General features: G+C 39.3%; 1 protein-coding gene across 1 annotated transcript in view; it reads left to right on the top strand.

The window, feature by feature from the left end:
• plekhh2 (pleckstrin homology, MyTH4 and FERM domain containing H2) overlaps positions 1-15,373 on the top strand; it is a 42,495-nt gene extending 27,122 nt beyond the window's left edge. The window contains exons 12-30 of the mRNA XM_015373663.1: positions 90-226; positions 382-495; positions 1,315-1,401; positions 1,501-1,659; positions 3,435-3,515; positions 3,603-3,782; positions 3,887-3,995; positions 4,284-4,396; positions 4,487-4,666; positions 5,167-5,264; positions 7,705-7,882; positions 9,895-10,050; positions 10,146-10,243; positions 10,594-10,735; positions 11,363-11,499; positions 11,924-12,053; positions 13,531-13,617; positions 13,729-13,878; positions 14,772-15,373. Coding sequence (XP_015229149.1) covers positions 90-226; positions 382-495; positions 1,315-1,401; positions 1,501-1,659; positions 3,435-3,515; positions 3,603-3,782; positions 3,887-3,995; positions 4,284-4,396; positions 4,487-4,666; positions 5,167-5,264; positions 7,705-7,882; positions 9,895-10,050; positions 10,146-10,243; positions 10,594-10,735; positions 11,363-11,499; positions 11,924-12,053; positions 13,531-13,617; positions 13,729-13,878; positions 14,772-14,957 — 2,522 coding nt within the window. The 3' untranslated portion in view covers positions 14,958-15,373. The remainder of the gene's footprint in view (positions 1-89; positions 227-381; positions 496-1,314; positions 1,402-1,500; positions 1,660-3,434; positions 3,516-3,602; positions 3,783-3,886; positions 3,996-4,283; positions 4,397-4,486; positions 4,667-5,166; positions 5,265-7,704; positions 7,883-9,894; positions 10,051-10,145; positions 10,244-10,593; positions 10,736-11,362; positions 11,500-11,923; positions 12,054-13,530; positions 13,618-13,728; positions 13,879-14,771) is intronic.
• The last annotated feature ends 846 nt before the right edge of the window (positions 15,374-16,219 follow it).

Genomic DNA, 16,219 nt, shown 5'->3' with positions numbered 1-16,219 from the left:
ATTTCAAGCAATAAAAGTAAATGTCCTATTTTTCCTTTCATCCCTTTGTTCATTCCTCCTCCACATGTAATTCCTCTGATGTCCTGCAGCTGTGTCTGTGGCCTCCATGACATCGGAGAGTGACTATGCCATCCCTCCCGATGCCTATTCCACTGATACAGAGTGTTCTGAGCCTGAACAGAAGCTGCCCAAGACCTGCAGCTCAGCCAGCGACAACGGCAAGAGTGTGAGCTCCTTGTTTCAGCATCTAGCTAACAGTCATTGTACCGTCCTCAGTGGTTACTGACCAAAAAAGCACTGAATTCCTTTTTTTATTTTTAAATTTATTTATTTATTTTTTTCAGCATTAATTTGTTTAAACTGAAATGTGTCGTGTTTCAGGAGCCGATGGAGAAGTCAGGCTATCTGCAGAAAATGGTGAAAACCTGGAAGAAAACCTGGAAGAGACGTTGGTTCGTCCTCAAAGATGGAGAGCTGCTCTACTATAAGTCACCAGTATGTTATATCTCTCGTTAGACTTTGTTTTTTTTTTTTACTTTTTTATCCACCTAAGGATATGAAAGACATCCTATTTTCTATAGACGTTTTATTCTCTACTCAAGATTTTGATAACAAGAGAGTATCAAAAGAAAAGTAGAGGAAAGCAAAAAAACATCTGTTTTCAAGCATTTCGTTTGTTCACCTAAATTAGATTTGACTATAATTCCTTAAGCATTCATTTTGTAAAACTGTTTAAAAAAGCAGGAACATCTTGAAAGAAAGCTGCTGTACGTCTAAATTCAATCTCCTAATCCCTAAAACCATTTGGAAGGTATGAACTAACTGGGTAACTAAATGTGTTCAGGGATTTTATTTAAAGCACATCTGTCAGCTTTAGTTTAAAAATCAAAGGTTAAGAACTTGTGTCCTTTTCAAAACTCTCCTGGCGCTGGAGTTTCCAAAATCCCCAGAACCTCCTCCTCAGTTTATGATATATTATGTTCAAATGTCTTATGATTGCAGGCCAGGATGCTGACTAGCTAGTGGCCAAATACCCCTGCAGAAAAACTTTGTCATTTGTTGCTATGCATGCATAACAGCAGTTTGAATAGATAAACTACAGGCAAACAAGAATTTACTGCTCTGAACGTCACTGTGAAACAATTATAGGTAATATCAAATAAAAACCTAAAAAAGCAGAAACCTTTAGCTTTTTGTTTGCACTCTTTGCACACTGATACCATTTGATAGAAAGAGGCCAGTCCTCTATCAGTGGGAAGCAGACTCCCTTCGCTTAAAAACATAATATTTTCAAGTTTCTTGTTTCTCCAACAGAGTGACGTCATCCGGAAACCTCAGGGCCAGATTGAAGTAAATGCTAGCAGCAGCATCACCCGTGGAGACGGCAAACAGGTTCTGCAGGTATTTAACTTATTAAAGCTGTTAACTTCAGATGTCATCTCCATCAGTTACAAATCCAGTGACTCCATCTGGTTTTATGTTTTTTCCTCTAATGGGTAGATCGTGACAGGGAAGCATGTTTGTTATCTGAAAGCAGACTCTCCTAACCTGCTGGAGGAGTGGCTGCGGGTCCTCCAGAGCGTCCTCAGGGTGAAAGCTGCAAGTCCTCTGTTCACACAGCCGGATATCCGTCCCGCCATGAAGGGACTGCTCATCAAGGTCTGTAAAATTAACCATCAAACTCATGCACTGCACAAATTTAAGAAATAGGTTTGAGTGCAAGATTTCAATATTCCATTGGAATAGAACGTTGATGTCTTTTAGGCAAGGCAAGGCAAATGTATTTGTATAGCACAATTCAGTACAAAGACAATGCAAAGTGCTTTACATGATTAAAATAAAGGAAAATGAAGCAGAATCAAAGCAAGTAGGAAACAAAAATTAAATAAAAAATGCAAAAACAAAAAAGAACATTGAAAACAGCTGGACTAAAGAAAATAAAAAAAGTTGAACTAATGATGTTTCAGTTGAACTGTTTAACTAGAACAGTCGAAGGCAATCCTAAACAAATGTGTTTTTAGTCTTGATTTAAAGGAACTCAGGCTTTCCGCACTTTTACAGTTTTCTGGAAGTTTGTTCCAGATAAGTGGAGCATAGGAACTAAATGCTGCTTCTCCATGTTTAGTTCTGGTTCTAGGTATGCAGAGCAGGCTGGAGCCAGAAGACCTGAGTGGTCTGGAGGGTTGATACACTGATAACAAGTCTCTGATGTATTTAGGTGCTAAGCCATGCAGGGATTTATAGACTAACAGAAGTATTTTAAAGTCTATTCTCTGAGAAACAGGGAGCCAGTGTAAGGACTTTAGAACTGGGGTGATGTGATCTACTTTCTTAGTCTTAGTGAGGACACGGGCAGCAGCGTTCCTGATCAGCTGCAGCTGTCTGATCCACTTTTTAGGCAGACCTGTGACAAACAAGCAATGCAAGGGCATTTTTCCAATCTTTCCACATCTAGAGGCTGAAATGTCTACTCATTTAAAAAAAAATACTAGCTTAACCAAAGTCACATTTGATGGAGAACATCTTCTTTTGACGCTTTTTATGGATTATTGATTAAATTTAGGTGTAGACCTTAAAGGCCTGTACTATGATTTAATCTTCTCAATCTAAGTCTTGACTCTGAGTTTAGTGTCCTTGTTCTAAACGAGTCTTTTGCAGCCTCAAACATGCTTCCTTTAGCTTTCTTTTGACAATAGTTTTCTTCTAGTCAAGCTTCCACAAAGACCAGATATGTGGGGGTCACCCATAATAGTGTTCTTGCTGGCAGGATGACCCACTTCAGCAGGAAACCTTTCAAGCTCCAGACACTCTAGGCCCTTTCTCTGACCTGGCCTGTCAGAGTAGCTGGAACCATCTGATTCGTCCTCTGTGAAATGTTGAAATGCAGTTATTGTTTGAAAACCTAAACCCTGCTTTAAATTCACAACCTCTCTCTTAGCTCCTTAGTCTTCATGATATCTGTTCACTGATACAAACACAAAAACTTTTTACATTCTTTCAAATAAATATTGTACCATATAAAAAAAACTTAGGCTTAGCAATTAAGTACTGCTTTGTGTAGTGCATTAAATAATGATAAATAAGTAAATCTTTCTTAAAATCATTGTATTCACCCTTAATTTGAAAATGGAATAAGATGATTAGATATGGTGATCTTTAAATAAGATAACTGGGTTGTTGTTTTTTTATGTTTTAGGCATACATCTTATTCTATTTGCAAATTGCTCTAATTACCTTCTCAAAAGTAGGGAAAATACATTTATTCTAAGAAAAAATTATTTCAATTTCTGCTATGAGACATTGAAGTTGGTGGGTTTATATGACAAAAGATCTCGAAATGCAAACAAACTTCTGTTATTACCTGATATTTTTATTTCATTTTTGCTTTTGTCTGAAGTCTCTGAAGCTCTTGAACTGTAGTTCTTCTGTTTTAGGTGAAGCATGGCTATATAAAGCGGGTCTGGTGTGCTCTAGTTGGCAAAACATTGTACTACTTCCGGAGCCAAGAGGACAAGGTTTGCTTCTGCATCACTGGGGATATACAAACAGGATATGTAAGGTTATCTTCTGTTGGTTAAACCCAAACCTGACTCTGTTTCTAGTTCCCTCTGGGTCAGATTAAACTGTGGGAGGCCCGGGTCGAGGAGGTGGACCGGTCAAAAGAGTCGGATGGTGAACTGAAAGCATGTGGGCAGAGCCTAGAGGCGGCTCCTTTTACAGTCGCCCTCCATCCTCAGGAGCAAAGCCCGACCTACTTACTAATCGAGTCCCGTCATGAAAAGGTTATTGTCTGTAACTCCTTAGAATGAAATAATAATCAAGGATTTAAGGAATAAGGTGATGGGTTTGTGTTTCACTCATGGTGTTGCTATGTGTTGCATTGTAGGATTCGTGGCTGTACCATCTGTCTGTGGCAGCAGGTGCCAGGGTGGGAAAAGTCGGCACGGAGTTTGAACAGCTGGTGGGAAAACTCTTCCAACTGGATGGAGATCCAAGTGAGGAATTAATATAAAAATATAAATGACACTGCTACAATATCCACTCACAGACCTGCATATTGTCTTTATTATGAGCTTTTGATTTTTCTTAAACTGTTGTTTATTTTCCAAGATTGGTTGATAATTCAACCAAAAGCTTTGATTCATTTAAAGGGAGAAATAATCTGATGCTTAGGTTTGCATTTATGGTGAATTTCTCTTTAATCCAGAGTGTCAGTCAGTGGCTGTTTTTTCTTTGGACAGAAGTCCAGAAACAGTTCATCAGATTCCCTCTCTGCTCCTCAGATTCTCCGATCTGGAGGCATCCCACCTTGTGTTTCAGTAAGGAGGCTCTCTCCTCTCCTCTCACCACTCTGCCCTCACAGGCCCTGCAGACAGAGGCAGTCAAACTCTTTAAGGTTCATAAAAATGTCTCATTAAGATCAGCCAGAAAAAAAAAATAGCTGTTTATGTGTTATTATGTAAACTTGTCCATCATGTGTTCTCAGACCTGCCAGCTTTTCATCAACGTTGCGATCGACGCCCCCGCCATCGACTACCACGTCTCTCTGGCTCAGAGCGCTCTGCAGGTGTGTCTGACCCATCCGGAGCTTCAGAACGAGTTCTTCTGCCAGCTCATGAAGCAGACACGCATGAAGCAGCCGCAAGGCATTGCAGGACCTCTGCAGGTTGGTGCTCTCGCCACTAGATGCCACCAGTAGTGCACTAAATCTGTGACAGGAAGCTAACGTCAGCAAACATTAAATGCTTTCAGTTGTTTTCTGATTTATGCTGCTTAGTCAAACTCATCTAATAAGACAGGGTTTTTTTTTCTTTGCTAAAAAACATGGTATGTTATTCTTTTTCGTAGCATTAGAAACTCCTCCGTTTTAACTCCTAGTAATCTAGTTATTGGGGACACCAGCAGGGGGCAGAATGCAGTGAAACCCTCTATATGTTGGTTACATTCCAGAGTATGATTGTGTTTCACCAAGCTGAACAATAAAAGCTCACAAACAGGATGATTCATAACAATGTCCTCCTTTGTGTACGTTATGTACCAGTCAGGTCACGCCTTTAGTCAGTTCCGGATTTACAATTTTTTTTTTCTGTTGTTTTAAAGCTCTTACAGTTTGCTCATGTGACAGGTTAGAGGTGAAGCTCTCTGTGTTTGCGTGTCGTCCTACAGGGTTGGCAGTTTCTGGCCCTCTGCGTCGGATTGTTTCTGCCTCAGCACCCTTTCCTCTGGCTCCTTCAGGTTCACCTGAAGAGACATGGAGACGCCAGGTGGGAAGGCATCAAAGACGCCACATCTCATTCAAAGATTTCTTTCAAAGTCAAACATCTTATCATCAATTGTTTTTAGTCCAGTAGCAGTTCTAATAGTGTTTTAATTCTCCCATTAAAACCCCAAAACTGAGGCCAAGTTTTATCTGTCTAGCTGTGATTGCTTGTTTATGTTAAGCTTAATCCTGAGTCCTGGGTTTTTCCTGGTTATACCTTATTTTTATCTGTGGAGGAGTAGGGTGGGTCTTCCTCCATACCTCAGTGTTGACACATCTGAATGTCCTTATCTATAGCTATCCATCCTGGCATCTGCAGTAGTTTTAAAAAAATTGTAGAAGAATTTTAGAAATTCTCCTTATATCTTCAATAAGTTTGACTTTTTTTAGTCTTTAGGGAAGCTTTAGTCAATCGTAATTGTTAGTCAGATGTTAATAGACTCATAATTTGTGAAGCTAAAGACTTTCTAAAGCTTTAATCACCACTCTATAAAAGAATCGGCTAAATTTAACTTTATTGTTGAGTGGACTACCTGTTGAATAATGATATAATGATATTCAGGCCAATTATAATGTCAACTTTTTACCTGACTAGTTCTGTAAAAATTGGAAGTTACAGATTAGAGCCAAGTTCCACATGATACATTATCATACATTTTAATCCTTTTTCTGGTTGAACTTCTGTTTTAGTTTAGTTTATCTTCCCTTTAATGGTTTACGGGAGCAATACAGCAACATTTGGTTCTTAAATGGTTCCGCTCTGCTTTAACACGCACTAATCGTCCACGCATATTCCTTTATACTTTCAGTTTGATTCTCTTTTTAGACTCTTTTCTCCTCTAGGATGCAATAGTTGCACAAAGACTAAGGCCAATTGTTATTGAGGTTTTACAATTACCTCTCCAACAAAAACAGTTTAAAGATCACAAAACAGGGTTAAATCGGTTTTCATGATAATAATAATTGAACTTTATTGATCTCACATTGGAGAAATTTACCTCTGCATTTAACCCATCCCCTTGGGGAGCAGTGGGCTGCCATTGTGGGGCGCCCGGGGAGCAGTGTGCGGTTAAGGGTCTGTGGGACTGGGGCTCGAACCCAGAACTTCAGGATTCCGAGCTCTATGCCCTAACCACTAGGCCGCCACTCCCCCAAAACACCCACCCATGAGTCTCTGTCAGTCCTGTCAGATCACATCAGAGCAATCTGCATTTGGAGCGCTGATGCTGTTAAGCTGAATCCTGCCCAGACCTGCTGGCTCTCCTTTTCACCAGTGTTTAGGTAAAATCTTCTGAGAAACTCTCAGAATGTCATTCTGAGAAACTCTCAGAATGACATTCTGAGAGTTTCTCAGAATTTCCTGAAGCATATGAAATTAAAAGTTATTGCATGTCTTTCGGTTTTTTCTCCTCTTGATGCAGAAGGCCAGTTTGTAAACCCAAATGGTTGAAATGATTTCCTAATTTATGTTGTTTTCGTTTCTCCTCTGTAATTGAGGAAATACTGTCAGCCCATTAACTCAGAGTTCTGATGACAGAGGGTTTATGTTCCAGTGGATAATGTGAGTCAATATGCAAATATTGGTCTGTGTTAGTTTCAGTTTCCAGTAAACCGCAGCATTAAGTCTCCCATTGTGCCCAATGTGCACAGCCCAGTCCAGACAGGGGGACATGTTCTTCTGGGCGTCCTCCTCTTCCTTGTATATATCCATCACAATTTGTGAAAATTAGTGAAACTGGGGAGCCTATTGTTTATTGCATTTTGACTCACATTATCTACTGGAACATGCATAAACTTTCTGTTATCAGAACTCTAGCTTTTCTTTTTTTTTCCCTCTCTGCTAATTGAGCTCACTCCTATTTCTTTCTCCGTATTTGGAGGAGACATTCATATCCCCCCTTAATGGAAAAACTATTATTGAGAGATGTTGCTCTGATCCACCTGCAGCTGCAGTTGGTTGCAGCTATGCATCGGTGCAGCAATGATGCAGCTTTTTATTGGGGGGGAAAAAAAAAAAAACGCTCTGACCATTGACAGATCAGCCGTTTGGGAATCTTTTCTGAACTTGAACACTCTGCCCCGCCTTCAAAGGGTTGCTCTCTGCAGAAAAGGAGCACATGTATTAAGCTATATACAGGCGTATATAATTATGACAATATTCACTGTGACCAGCAGTTAGCTGGTCTGGACAGAACCCCTGGAAGAGGGGGTCCATATGTCACTCAAAATATTGATTAAAAAAGGACCATATCCACCTGCTTAAATAGCGTTGACAACCTCCAGCATACCGGCCCCCACCAATAACTTTTCACATTGAGTTCATTTATTCAGGTCTTCACTTTTCATTATATTTGTTTTAAGTGGAGAGAGGTTTGGTTTCTCTTATAACCAATCTGCTTGCTACAGATTATGAAGGGTTCACCTTTTTGTGCTCCTTTTCCCAGGACCGAGGTGGGAAAATATGCCATCTACTGCCAGCGCTCTTTAGAGCGCACCCAGCAGAAGGGTGAGAGGCAGGCCCGGCCGTCCCGTATGGAGATTCTGTCGATCCTCTTGAGGAATCCGTATCACCACTCTCTGCCTTTCAGTGTCCCCGTGCATTTTCTCAACAACACATATCAAGTAAGAGTAATAACACCCTCTGTAACTTTGTGGGCTTTACCACAAAGCATCAAGATTTACATCACTGCTTCCTGTGAATCTCTAAGGCATGACTTTAGCATCTTGTCACAGATCTACAACTTTCAGGAGTAAAAGTATTCATGAGGATAAAACTCAAACTGTGATGGTAAAATGAAAGTAAACGTTTATTCAGTATGAAGGTTTCTTGCTATTTCTATTGATATTCTATTGATATTCAAAATCCAAATACTATATGGGGCACTGGCGTTTATGTGAATACTAAAGTAGAAAGACATCTGCAATAAACTTAGAGAACCAGTTGTTCCTGCTCAACAGTGCTGCAAAAAGTTTAAGGTTGCTTTCAAATTACAGTGAGAGACATCATTACGTTTAGGAGAGCTACAATTTCCTATAGAAAACAGCTAATTCACCATAATGCCTGACTGTGCTTTAGAACAAATAAAAACCAGCATGAGATCTCCTTGTCTTTCTGTACATGGCTACATTTATCATGTTAGAAACTGTTAATGAGAAAATAAAAGAAAGACAGAAAAGATAATGCTGATTTTTATAAAGGTTTAAGGAGAAAAGCGCTTCGGCAAATGATAATGTATTTGGGGGTCAAACCTGAGGACAGCTGTCTGTCACTGAAAGACTTTTAGAGAAATGCACTTGCAGACGTGCTGCAAGTGCATAACTGCATAGCATACGAAAAGATTAGGCTCACACAGAACATATGTTCACCCTGGGCCGATATTTTTGGCTAATATTGGCGCTTTTTGTTACTGTTTCCCTGTATACTGAGATAAACATGAAACTCCCTCTGTAGAGTATGGTAGTCAGTGCAGGTGCTTATTCTGATACATCAGAAAAAGTGGTTACTTTTCATTGGTCATTGTGGAATTTTGGGGTTTTATGATTATTATTATTATTATTTTTTTTTGAGTTTTCAATTTCTCAATTTTTGTTAGAAATTATATTGAGAAGGAAGCAAACTAAAACAAGCGCATCCTTTCTGACGCTGTCGTTCTATTGGCTGGAAAGGTTGCTAGTCGATGATCCGACTCTGGTCGGAGAGAGAGCGAAAAGAATCTGCATGCAGAGACAGCAGGTTTGTGAGGGACTGGTCTGCGAGCGACAAGAAGGGAGTAAACGAGAGTAGAAAATATGTTGCAAGAAGCATTAGATCTGAGAGGAGAAACAAAGATTTGGTGGAGAAGAGAATATATTTGAGAGAAAGCAGAAGTTTTGAAGGTGATCATTTCTCTTTTTGAGTGCAATTGAGGAAATACAGCTCTCAAATTGAAAATGTGGACTGTTGGTTTTTGGCAGGAAAAATCCTCCACATATCAGGGATCTGCAAGACAGATGACTGAAAAAAATTGGCATCGGCCTTTAGAAGCCTTTATCGGTCAATCTCGAAAATGTATTTATACAGCTGCAATCGACCGTTTTAAAATCTTAATGATGCTGAAGTGACCTGAAATTAAAATAAATTTGACACCCCTGATTAAGCGTGCAGCAAATTCTGTATTTGCACTTTGGTGTGCTCTATTTGTAATTTGTGTGTTTTTAGATTGTAACTGCTGCACATTTATGCCTGTGCATTGCATTTTAACCTCTTTTCCACCATGAAGCCTGAAAAAAAAGGCAAATATTGCAAAATGAGTTAGAAGGACAAGAATCAAGGTGTGGCAAAAGCCCAGTGTAAGTCTAGCACTCCACCTGATTGATGTTTTATGGTTAAAACCTCATTAAAGTGTTTAAGAGCCAAATATCTGCACATTTCAATAAACAGAAGCAATATTTCAAAGATTTTATCAAATTACATCAACAGCAACAAACCCCAAAACTGCTTTGAAATAACCATTGCATTCTGACTCCTTTACGGTTTGCTTAAAACTCTTTTTACAAGAAAAGGTTTTAAATATGGTTATGCAGCAAAAATGAAGTTTTCAGGATGAATAAAGTTTTGTTGTGACATTTCTCTGCCTTCTGTTGCGTCTGTCTAGGTGGTTAGCTTTGATGCTTCAACAACTGTAGACGAGTTCCAGACTCGCCTCAATCAGGACACAGGCATGAGGAAAACCGGACTTTCCGGCTTCAGCCTTTACACCGACGATCCCACCGGGCGAGAACTGGAACACTGCTTGTCAGGAAGCATAAAGGTGCGTCTTTCATTCCCATGCCGAGTTTTTGTCTACCTCCCTACATGCTGCATAACTCTGTGCTATGTCTCCATATTTATTTATTTATTTTGCAGATTTGTGACATTCTCTCCAAATGGGAGCAGGCCTCTAAAGAGCAGCACTCTGGAAAGTCTGAAAACACTAGAACCATCCGCCTTACCTACAAGAACAGGTGGAGGATGGTGCTGGATTGTTTCTGCCATGTATTCTCCCTCAGGTCTTATGTAAATGGTTGGATTCCCTCACACAGCACAGAGGTTGTTGTGGAATGAAAGGAGACCATGATGATGTTCAAAACTTTCCCCATTTAATACAAAATCCATGTGAAAAACATGCATATTTGTTCATTGCGGAAATGTAGAAGATAAAGCAACATCCTGTTTGCATGCACATGAAAACCTTGAACTAAAACTGAAATATGTGGTTAAATTTTCAACATGTCAAACAGTTAAAAATTCCCTTTCATCTTTTTTGTACATTTGTCCCTTCATCTGTTTCATTCTCTATATTTTCCCTCCCCAGGCTGTACTTCTCTCACCAGATGAGAGGGGAGTCAGAGAGGGAGAGGATGCTGCTAACTTATCAGACCAACGAAGCCATTGTAGCCGGACACTTTCCTGTCAACAAGGAGCTGGCTCTGGAAATGGCAGCTCTGCTCGCCCAGGTCCGTTGATCCGCTTCTTAAAACGGCCGTCCTTATAGCAGGCATGTTCTGCATGAGACAGGCTGTTAAAACATTTAGACACTTTATTTTACTTAAAATAAAGAGTTTATGATGCCATGCTGTCTAGCATTTCTCTCAGGGCTCTTTGAAAGTGCAGAAGGCCCACAGCCTTTTCCATATATTAATCCTTTGTTTCAAAGACGTCCTCATCAGGTCTTGTCTTGCAAATATCCAGAGCTTTTGAACCTTGAATATAATCCTTTATCTGCAGCTCTAATGTTAGTGTTTTCTTGTATATAATTCTTATTTTAGAAAGATCAGCTGACACCTTTCTTTCTGGTTTGATTAAAGTCATGGATGCTTTGGAGGAAGAAAAGAAACAGAATAAAAAATGAAAAACATTTACTTTGTAATTGGTGCTCAAACTTATAAAAGGAATTGCTTTATTTTAGATAAAGTATAACTTTAAAAAAATGTTTAGGTAGGTTTAGGAAAATAAATGTTTTCAAAAACTTTTATTTGATTTTGCATCATTTTATTTGAAGGCTTTTTACTCATCTTTATCTTGGAGGCTTTTAAGGGAAGAAAAATTGAGAACCTGCAGCATGTTTGTTCTGTTTTTTTTAGGTGGAGTTTGGAGATTTTGACCGTTCCTTCTTTGCTTCTGGCTTAGCCCAAAGTAAATCCAATCAAACTTTAAAGCAAGTGTTGGACAGATTCTACCCTAAGCACTACCGCAGGACCTCGTCTGAGGAACAACAGAGGTAAAAACACTAAAACATTGTTTATTTTGTACACTTTTTCTCTTGCATAAGCACAAGCATTTTGGTTTAGCTGCTAAAACCCTTCTGTCCCAACAGATCTGTGATTATTTTCTTATGTTGGTATTTGCTCTGCAATAACCTTCTGGAAATAGGTAAAATGTTCTTAAAATAAGTGTATTTACCCTTAATTTGATAGAAAAACAAGATGATAATCCAATGGAATTAGCATTTTTAATCTTAAAACAAGATAATTAAACATTATGCAGTTGTTTTTTACATATTTTGAATGTAAATTGCATAATTTCATTAGCAAAGTGTCCCACTTACCTGCTTAATTCCAGAAACAAATTCACTTATTTTAAGAAAACAATGATTCACCTTGATTTGCATTTTTTGCTATGTGTAATGTTTCCTCTCCTTCCAGACAACTGATGCAGTGTCTGTCTGCCCGCTGGGCCTCCCTCAAGGGACGAAGTTCATCTGAGTGCGTTAGGATCTACCTGACTGTTGCCAGAAAATGGCCCTTTTTTGGTGCTAAACTCTTCCAGGCCGAGGTGAGGGGGGGTTGCCAATAAACATTCAGTGTGGACCTAGGAACCTTTAGCAAGTTCTTGTTTCCATTACAACTTGTTCCTAATGGTGCACTGCTGGACGTTATAGAATGGAAATGTTCTGAAAGCTGTAAAAAACAAAATTTCGTTTTCTATTCACCCTATACAAAATGACAAAAAACTTGTCTTAGACTGTATGTTATCATTGACTGCTTTAAATATCACAAAGTTGAAATATACTTACATTTCTATGGCAACTATTTAAAATAAACATAAAAAACTAGAACTTTAAACGTGCTAAATTAGATCTGTAGACTGAGTGTTTGCTGATGCCATTTTTTTAGCCCCGATACTAATACCTGGCTGTGCAGTATCTGCAAATACTGATACCATCTATTTGAACTTGATATGTGTATATATATTAAGAACTGCATACCACTTGGATGTAAATAATTGCCATCATGGCTTTGTCAAGCTGCTGCCTACCTTTGTGAAGCAGGAAAAAGACTAATGCAAAGTTAATCCAGTAGAACATTTTATTGCCTACCTGGAATGGGTGACAATAGTTGAATAAACTTTTGGCTCCCAAAATGGTATCGGTGCCCTATTTGTTGGTACTCGCCGGTACCAATACCACCATACATATTCAGATATATCAGAGAATCCACCTGATTGGCTGAGAATGAAGGATGTTGGAATCCTTGGCCTAGTCAAAGTCCGAATGTGGGAGAAACATGTCTTCATGATAAAAGATACATGATTTTATATTTGAAATGCAATAAAAAAACAACAACAAACATAAATAGAAGAACTAAGCATCCATCCATCCATCCATCCATCCATCACTGTACTGGTATCAGTGCAACACTACAGAGAGGTAATGCTTGCATTTGAAACATCATTCTGAACGTTTCCTCCATTCAGTTATTTCTACTGTTAAAGATTCCATTTCTCTGTAAAATAGATTTCAGGTAAACAGGAAATTTTAGAACTTGCATTATAACCCTGCTAAATTAATATTTTGATTGCCCCTCTAAAGACATTTCAGATGTTTTTCCATCCTGATGTTGTCTTAAAGCACATCTACATGTTCAGGAGCAGCCAACCCTTAAAATTCCTGCATTCATAGAGTTTAGTTCAGACTTTTCTTCTTAAATCCTGTGTTGTTATTGATACAGCTTTTAGTTTTGTTTGTGTAATAAATGACGAGAGAAGAGGACATTTCTGAGCTTAGGATAACAGATGGCAAAGCAAAGGTCATATTGTAACTGTAAAACTGTTGGTTTTCTGTTCCACTGTCTTTTTGACCAAAAGCAATGGATATAAAAACTAACAAGTCATAGCCTTATTGGTTAATCTAATTATTTTGTGTTAAATACACAGCTTTATACTTCTTGTGACCTCAACAGTAGCTGCTCCAGTTGAATTCAAATTACTTGGAAAGGAAATTGTAAACATTCCCATTTCCATCCTCTTTCAGACTACAACTCCCTCCCCTGAGTCGGGTCAGAGTGTTTGGCTGGCGGTGCACGAGGATGGGATCAGTGTTCTGGAGCACAACTCCATTGTAAGGAGTTTCTTCTTCTGGAGCAGACATTCAGTCATAGATGCTTTACCTTCATGTCCTCGTAGAAATACAATTCCCTGGAGTGCTCTAAGGTTTTAATCTGTGTGTTAGAAACTGCTGGTGACCCATCCTTACAAGAACCTGATGACTTTTGGAGGCTGTAAGGAGGACTTCATGCTGGTGGTGGGCCACAGCATCGGTACAAACACCAGCAAAGACAAACCTGCAGAGAAGCATCTGTTTGCCATGGAGGCATCTAAAGTAAGTCTCAGATGAAGTTGTGTCTAATTCCTGCTATGGTTACTCCTCACAGGGATGTATGGTGCATTAATCTATACTTTACAGGGATTTGAACCCAATTTACACTACCTTTTTGAAACAATGCTAAGATCAGTCCAAGCACGGTAATGGAGATAACTGTTGAGTGTAAATGACATGCCAGACACAACCGAACCGCGCTAAACTGGTTCTAGTTCATCAGTAGGCCTCGGCGCAGTTCAGTTCTGGCTCTGTTCTCAGACAAACAAAGAGCGCACAAGCAGGCCGCGTCATCTCCTTAAAGTCAGCCTCTGTAATCATGACATTTCAGACATTCATAAAAATTCTAGGTTCGCTACCGTACCACACGCTTCCCAGCGTCTGTAAGCCCTGATTAGAGTATCGTTTGTCGTATCCACTTCCCAAAAGCTGACATTGTGAAGTAAATTCACCAAAGCCTTCTTTGCCTGACTCTCCACAAACAACAAAATATCACAATTATAACCAAACTTACTTAATGTTACGTGCGCCGTTGTGTGGTTTGCTTGTTTCCCTTTAGAGAGCAGTAGTACTGTAGATCGCCACTAGGAGGTGAGGAACGGGATGTGTACATATACGGTCGTAAGGCACTGAGCTTGGCGCGGTTAACTGATCCAAACTCGGTCCGAACTCGGCACGGATCGGTTACAGAGGGTAGTGTAAATGGGGCTTTATTTGACTAATTTTACCACATGAAACTGTCTGTTTCACAAGAACTGAAATCTGAAACATGGTCTTTGTTGAATTGTCCCATCTGAGATTCTGTAGTCAGAACAAAAATGAAAAATAGGTCAGATGTGTCGAATGTTAACTGTCAGCACATACAGCTCACATGTGTGTTTTGTTTCATGGGACAGATCAGGGAAATCACCCTCCTCATCTCCAGTTACATCAACAGTGCTCATCAGCAGAAGGCCGCGGCCCACCACCTGTCTGCCCCAGCTCTGATGGTGGCCCAGCCCATCAGCCTGAAGAGCAAAGAGCTCAGGAGCAAATCCCCACCTGCGCTGGGACGCCCAAGCAAGGCCCCTACGCTGCTCTGATGGACCCCAAATAAACAGCTTATATATCGGTTTAGCTCGAAAAAAGTTTTATTTGCAGCTGTGACTCCATTTGTCTCAGTTATTTTTGCAAATAGCTTCGGTTGCTGCTGAGAATGACAGAAAGAGTAATCTGTGTGGTGTCCTTTGATATTACAGGCTGTGTTCATGGATAAAAGGGGAGAAGAAGGTGTAACAACTGATCTGAGTGTATGTTGGCATGTGAGATAGGAGGGTACTGCTATTTATTAACGTTTTTCCTAAACCTCTCATCAGTCTCTGTTGCGGGTTTTTTTCCCCTCAATCAAATTTGTATACATGTCAATTTTTGCATCATTTTTGAATACAGCTAAAATGTAAAAAAGAAAATCTAATATTTGAATTATTGCATCAAAAATCTTTGTCATGAATAAAATTGATCATTTTCATGTCTCAACTAATCTGAAGAGTACATTCTCTGCCTCATTCAGAGCTCTTATGTGCTTAAAAATAACAATTTGAATCTGTCTGTTTGAAAAATGTATTTGTTTTGATTCTTTAAGACCAATCGGTTCTCTTAAGTAAGATAAAAACAATCATGTTTTAATCCAAGCTGTAAGAGTAAAGTTTCCGTCAGGCCGAAACAAGTCATAATTCAAAAGAACACAAGTTCAAAACCACTAATTAATGTTCTGCATCAAGAACAAGCTGCAGGAAGTAAATGTAATTTTATTGTCTCGGCTCAGAGTCAGAACACTAATCTCCTTTCTGCTCAGCTAAGGTCTTGCTTTGTCCCCACTCAATAAACTCACTGTCCAGTTTTCAGCTCAACAGATGAAGTGATAACACACCTGCTGGTCTCAGGGTGACTCTCTGAGGAGGTTCAGTCTGTGTTTTTCCATCCGGTTCTGGTGTCCGAGATTTCTGTGATTCCTCCCAATAAATGTGTAAACCTGACTGTCAAGAGTACATGTCACCTTGCTAAATAAGTTGGAATTTATATCTACTCTAAGTTTGTAAATAAAAAACACCAAACAGCTGAGGTGAAGTCTTTAGCAAGACTTGGTGGATCAAAGTGTTATAGCGTGTGGCCTTCTTCAACACTCAGGTCTAAATGAGCCGAAACACGTTGATCTGCTGATGTAGCGGGTCCCTAATACTTCAGTTGTTGTCTTTACATTAACAATCCCCTGGTAGAGTTGTGCCAGAAACCTTTGGATCTCTGCAAAGTATCAAAAAATATCTGTTGAATAAAATTATAATATATCAGAATCAGAAATATTTTA

Source organism: Cyprinodon variegatus, unplaced genomic scaffold (genome assembly GCF_000732505.1).
Source record: "Cyprinodon variegatus isolate N-32 unplaced genomic scaffold, C_variegatus-1.0 Scaffold90, whole genome shotgun sequence".
Taxonomy (NCBI): domain Eukaryota; kingdom Metazoa; phylum Chordata; class Actinopteri; order Cyprinodontiformes; family Cyprinodontidae; genus Cyprinodon; species Cyprinodon variegatus.
Note: the sequence above shows the minus strand (reverse complement) of the source record. Positions and strands in the feature narration are given on the sequence as shown.